This window comes from Tigriopus californicus, chromosome 5, assembly GCF_007210705.1.
Source record: "Tigriopus californicus strain San Diego chromosome 5, Tcal_SD_v2.1, whole genome shotgun sequence".
Taxonomy (NCBI): Eukaryota; Metazoa; Arthropoda; class Copepoda; order Harpacticoida; family Harpacticidae; genus Tigriopus; species Tigriopus californicus.
The window spans coordinates 9040593-9047052 of NC_081444.1; the positions used below are offsets into that span (position 1 = coordinate 9040593).

The 6460-nt window shown below is 47.4% G+C and overlaps 1 protein-coding gene across 1 annotated transcript in view; it reads right to left on the reverse strand.

The window, feature by feature from the left end:
- Window positions 1-4396: 4396 nt before the first annotated feature.
- Window positions 4397-6460, reverse strand: part of LOC131880774 (uncharacterized protein K02A2.6-like) — a 5064-nt gene continuing 3000 nt past the window's right edge. The window contains exons 2-3 of the mRNA XM_059227471.1: window positions 4654-5235; window positions 4397-4603 (exon numbers count right to left, since the gene is read on the reverse strand). Coding sequence (XP_059083454.1) covers window positions 4397-4603; window positions 4654-5235 — 789 coding nt within the window. The remainder of the gene's footprint in view (window positions 4604-4653; window positions 5236-6460) is intronic.

A 6460-nucleotide genomic window follows, 5' to 3' on the forward strand; every position in this document is an offset into this window, starting at 1 on the left:
TGTCATAGTTTAACACCTTGCTGTTTCCAATTCAATTCAACATTAAATGTTTTCTACTGAGGAAGACTACATGTGGAAACTGAGAAGCTCATTTTCAATTCATTTACAATTTTGTATGATAGAATTGCTTTGGATCAATTAGATTTGATTGTAATATCCAAGTGGAAGGGTCAAGTTATTTTTGAAAGTTTCATATTGATTTAAGCTAATGTAACTAGAAGCTCATTTTTGGGTAGAGATGAAAGAAGACTTTTGCAAATATCATTCTATATTAGGTATTATGTCTTGCTTTTACAATTGGCAATAAGTGCCAATTGAAACCTATATCTTGGGTTTGTCAAGGGAGGAGAGTTTTACTAACACTACTGGAATTTGCATCCTTAGCTTTAAAGAAGAATTAATGATGGAAAATTAGGAACTAAAAATAGGGCAATTGTCTTAATAATTCGTAACTATTGATATTTTTGTATTATCCATGAAAGAAGCACTGAAAATGATGTCAAGGGTGCTCTTTCAAACAAAGAGAGAGATCGCCTCTTTCCCCTCTATGGGTCACCTTCTTTTTGCCGTGCGCCATCCAGGTCTTCTAGAAATCCATGATCCTAGAAATTAAAAACCAAGCACTTACTTACCCGTGATTAGTACATTTCCAGGCCGCTACGGCAACTTATTGGACCACAATGCTTATGACATAGGTGAGATTCGAGGTCAAGTAATTCGTTCATTATTTTTGGTATTTTCAGGGGTCAAGAAGGATTTAAAAGACAGTCCTACGTCGACAAAAGTAAGTAGGTATGTTAGAGAGATGTTAAAAATGAGGTGGGGTGAGAAAGTGGCCAAAATGTGAAAGATCTGCGCCTGCAAAACCAACTCCCAAATAAATCGCCTAGATCAGTGCGTACTCATGTAAACCTGAAAAAACCTCATGACTTATGTAAAAGGGAGATTACGGAGACCAAGTTTTAGGAACACAAATACAATCCCAGATCGAGCCTTCAGGTTGAGATCACTGAGATGACCTGAAGTAACTAATTGCGAGGAGAAAGTCATGAAAGCATTAATGTTCGTTCACACTTTGTATTGCTTCTCGATCAGCACCTACCTCTGGAATGCGGATTCATCTTCTCTCATCCAGATAATTGAAGCTTTGACCCGAGTGAACCCACCCATCCTGGGCCCGTCCCAGGGGCTCGGCCCGGCCCCTTCTTTTACATCCATGCCGTGAGCATGACTTGAGCAAGCCAACCCAAAGCTGGATGGATTCCTTGACCTTGTCCGAAGACTGAACTGATTGAAGTTGGATCAGATCATCAGATAAAACGGAATCCATAGAGGTTCTTGACTGTTTATAGGTTGCCGCCACTCAGCCCTCCTTGGCAAGCACACACAACCAAGATCAACACATCAAGACCAGCCAGCTACTTTTAGCTATTCTTCCGCCCATTTCCCGCCTGCCATGTTTTAGCCATGAAAGCCAGATCACCCATATATAAGCGGATCGAGTCCTACCCGCTGACTCATTACCTTAATGCAGCCAATGACAATCATCACCTTCTCTGTCAAAAACTTGTTGGCGGTCCTTTTTTGTTCCAAAAAGCTGAACACAATTTAATCAATGCCATCTGTATTGTTACCTGTATGTTACCTGTTGTACCTGTTGTACCTGTTGTACCTGTAATATTACCTGTATCCATATCCTCTTCATCATGTTTTATGCTCTCACTATATTTATATGGTTACGTTTCTGACATGACCTTTGGATTATATGTGGTGGTCATATTTCGGCCCTTACTCCCCTATTCAATAGTTTTTCATTTTATAGGAAAATTGCTGTCCATTTAGTCACGATTATAATGAATTGGAAAATTGGTTGGGTTTTCGTTTCAAAATAGTTGGCTCTTCATTTATAGTCAAAGTGAATTTCGGAAACCTTTCGAAAAGCAGAAATGCTATTAAAATGAGCCATCACGTGGCTTATGGTATATTTCATAAAATGAGGTAAAACATACCTTCAATTAGTAATCACTTTCAGTCAAAGTATAAACGGACGGAAGGAGATTGGCAAAAAAGGACGTTGTTGGAATTCCGTTCAGGGCCATATTACTCTCAGTTACCCATGAGTAGATTCGATCTAAGTCCTTTACTAGGCTACTGGAATCTTAGCCATTCCTCACAGAAACTAACTTTGTATCGTCAGCATAAGAAGAGAGACTGGCAGTAATACCAAGCTTTTGAAGCGGGGCAACGAATATTATAAAAAGGAGGGGCCCTAAGATGGAACCCTGAGGAACACCTGACTTGACATCATGTTTGTCACTAAGGGATCCCTCGACCTTAACAATTTGCTTCCTATCCTGAATGAAGCTTCTTATCCAATTGAGAACCTTGCCTTGGATCCCAATGTCATGAAGCCTATTCAACAAAAGGCCACGATCTACTTTATCAAAGGCCTTGGCAAAATCAAGATAGACAACATCAACTGACTCATGCCTTTCCAGTCCCTCAATGACCTGCTCTAAATGCTCAATCAGTTGGGTAACCGTGCTAAAATGTGCTCGGAACCCGTGTTGGCTAGGAGGAAGGACTTCATTGAACTCAAGAAATTCAACAAGTTTGGACTTCATGATCTTCTCGAACACCTTCGCAATATTCGAAGTGAGAGAAATCGGCTTATAGTTACTGGGGAGTGACTTATCTCCCCCTTTAGAGATTGGAACAACGTGAGCTAACTTTAGTGAAGATGGAAACTTGCCCTGATCCAAGATGCAACGCATCAAGTACGACAAAACAGGAGCAAGAACCAGTGAGCATCTCATCTGAAACTGAGAGGTCACACCATCAGGGCCAGGAGAACTCGAGAGTCTCAAGTCCTTGATGGCCTCTAAAGCATCCTGATCTGTGACTACAAGGTCATCTAAACGCTCAACTTGACTAACCTTGTCAATCTCAACAGACTCATCTTCAGAGCAATGAGCTGTTGCTTCTGAACTCAGTGGGGTTGAAAACACACTGGAGAACTGATCTCCAAGCATGTTAGCCATAGTCTCTACATTGCTAATGGCTTCCCCATCGACCTCAAAAGGCCCAACAGGGTGTTTCATTTTTCTCTTAGAGTACGCATAAGAGAAAAAAGCCTTCGGATTTGACCTGACCTCCTGAATCACCAAAACTGAGGTCTGAGGTGTAAAATAAGTGAATCCACGTGGGACAAATTTCACGTTGCCTTTTAATCAGCTATCTTCGACGAGATGATCAGAACGGATGGTTTCCCTTGTGAAAAGGATTTCTGAAAGTTGCCAAAAACTGGCAGGCAAAAGTACCGCGCAACGATGGAGGCTCGTGGCCTCAAACCCTATGATGCCATATAAAGACCTCACCGTCAAGTAGCACCAACCATTGCTCCAACTAGGCTGTCACTGGGAACCATTGCTGCCCCTCATGTTGAAGTTGCACAGGAGATGAGACCGACCAATACCCGTCAATCTGCGATGACTACGGCTTTGGGATAAACCCAGCACCGGAACCCAGGACTGGACCAAGCGGAGAGGAATACTGGGCGAATGAACTTGCTGAAAGGCAGGAAGCTAATCGTCAAAAAGCTATGGCAGGCTCTTCTACTATTAAAAATACGTCTGTCCGCAAGGGAAAACCTAGGGAATCCTCGGAAACTAGTTGTGTAACTGTTTTGGTAGTGAGCAGATCAACATGAAGTTTTGTGTGGTTTTCGCTTTGGCGTGTGCTTTGAATGTCGGGGAAGTCTTGGGCTACGAGCCATGGGCCGAGAACCTTGATAAGCACGAGTCTGAATGGAGGGTTCTGAAATTCTATCCGGAATTCTTCACCAATGCTAAAGTTACTCCTGAAGGGCGAGTGGTGAATGATTACGGACGTAATGTTACGTACATATGATTACGTCAAGACTGCCATGCAATCGATCTCTCTTTTGAGGCACAAATACCAGACCCATACTCCTGAAAAAGCCAAAGAGGATGCGGAAACTTTATTTGAAGTCCTTAACGGTTTGGAGGAATATAGCTTTCTCTACCATTACTTGACTCATTGACATGGCGACCTTGCATCCGCCATATTGGTGACCACGACGTGAGTTTTGGGCAGTTCTGAACTTTGAGTGGTTGTTCCGGTCTTTTGGGCGGTTTTGAACTTTGGGTGTGAAATGTTGGAGAACGCAATGTCGAATGGTAACCTATGGGGAATATATTTACGCTACAGTATAACACGTCGGGGTGACCAGTTTTTGCCTGTTTGGTGAGCCCAAACGCAACATGATTCCCAGACTTTAAATGGCTCCTGGGTCGTGTTCAGGTGGGCCTCGGGATCTGGTGTGTGGGCGGTGTGGTGGGAATGAAGCGTGGCAGGGTGGATTTCTGTGGCACTATTAGATGGGTTGTTGGCGTCCCCTGGGTCGAGGGCAGGTGCCGCCATGGTAATGACGATGTTTGGGTCCTTTTCCTTTGTCTCCGGTTCGATCCGTGGGGCTGGGACGGGCTTTATGTGGTCCCGATGTCTGGTCATGAGTGCCCCCGTCTCTGGGCAGACAATCCGGTATGTGTCGCCGTGTAGTCTGGTTTGGATGACTGCCGTGCTTTGAGAAAATAGTGGGTCGAACTTGGATCTTTGGGGTATGGTTCTGACCCGAATGTGTTGCCCTTGGTGGAGGGACATGTCCTTCCTTGGGTGCCTCCACGTTGAGGCTCTCCTTAGCTTGGCTTGACGGTCTTTTCTTGCCGCTTCCCCCAGCACGCTATGGTTGTTTTGCTTCCTCATGAGGTCCCTCGGGGTGTGTCCTGTGGCTGGGTGCGGGGGGCGTTGGTAGTCTTCCAGGGCTTGGGATAGTGCGCGCTCCATGCCTGTCGCCGTCTGGTCGGACATTTTGATGGCCTTTCCGATGAGTTTCATGGCGCATTCTGCCGGGTTGGAGCGTGGGTGGTATGGAGGGGGGAATGTGTGTGCTATGCCGTGCTGGTCCGCGAATTGGCGAAAGTCCGAGGAGTGGAAGATGGCCCCATTGTCGGTCCGGATGGTCCGGGGAAATCCGAGCTTCTGGAACATGGCCCGGAGTGCTCCAATGGTGAGGCCTGCTGCTGACAGCTTAGGAATGATCACCACCACTGTGTAGCGGGAACTGTTGCACCTGGCCACCACCACATGACTTGATCTGGGGGTGGGGCCAAAGAGGTCCAAGGACACCAAGTGCCAGGGTCGGGGTGGAACCTCCTGGACTCAGGGGGCCACCTTGGCTCCCTTGGCTAAAAACAGCTGGCACTTGGTACAGTTGGCCACAAATGCTTGAGCGTCCTGGTCCATGCCTGGGTACCAGAAGCCGGCACGGAGTCTCCGCTTCAGGGACGCTATGCCCAGATGGGCAGCTCCATGGGCCAGTGCCACGAGCTCCAAGCGGAGTGGCATGGGGACCACAAGGCGTTCCCCCCGAAGGACACTCCCCCAAGAAGAGATGGTCAGCTCTCTGAAGATGGGTTTGTAGTGACGTAGAGGGTCCCCTTTGTTGGGTATGGTGCCGCCTTCTAGGTGGGCTCTGGGGGTCGCCGTTTCTGGGCATCTGGATGCTGCCTCCGCCACCCTGTTGGGCCCCAGGGCCGGTATGATGTTGGTGCAATGGAGGTGGTACAGAAGTTTTTCGCTCTCATCTGCCTCACTTTGGACCTCCCTCGAGAGGCTGGTCCACAGGGTGGGATTGCGCGAAAGATCGGCTGGGTTGTCAGCCCCCTTCAGGTGTTGGACTTGGTATTGTATGTCCTGGTGGCGGTCTGGGCGGATTGATCACAGCCTTGTGTCACGGAATACTGATGCTAGGGGCTTGTGATCCGTGTGAATTATCACATGGGGATTTCCCAGGAGATATGGGCGGAACCTGCGCAGGCCAAAATCGACCCCTAGAGCTTTGAGATCCAATTGAGGGTACTTCTTTTCGGTTGGCGACGTTGACCTAATGAGGTGTGTCTTGAGCCTTGTGTCAAAGAAGGCCAGGCGTATGTCTTCGCATAGGGCGCCTCGTAGTGCCTCAAATTCCCTCTGGTGGGGTTTGTCCCATCTGAAGGGGACGTGCTTCTTGGTGAGTGCTCGTAGGTGAGGTGTCTTCCCAGCCACCGAGGGGATGAAGTCCTGGTGTGATCGGGCCATGCAGAGGAAAGAGACGAGGTCTTGTTTGGAGGTCGGGGCCTTTGCTTCCCTAAGGGTGCGCGTTTTTTCAGGGTCAGGGGATATTCCCCATTCGGACACTCTGACTCCCCAGAAGGCGATCTCCTTGGCCCCAATGGTGCATTTGGCCGGGTTCAACGTCATTCCCGACTTCCTCACGGCCTCCATGAATTCCGTAATAGCTTTGTCGTGTTGTTGTTTTGAGGGGGCAGCGATGATGACATCATCGTGGATGGTATGAACGTGGTCAAGGTGACCAAAAGTCTTTTGGCATGCTGCAGCT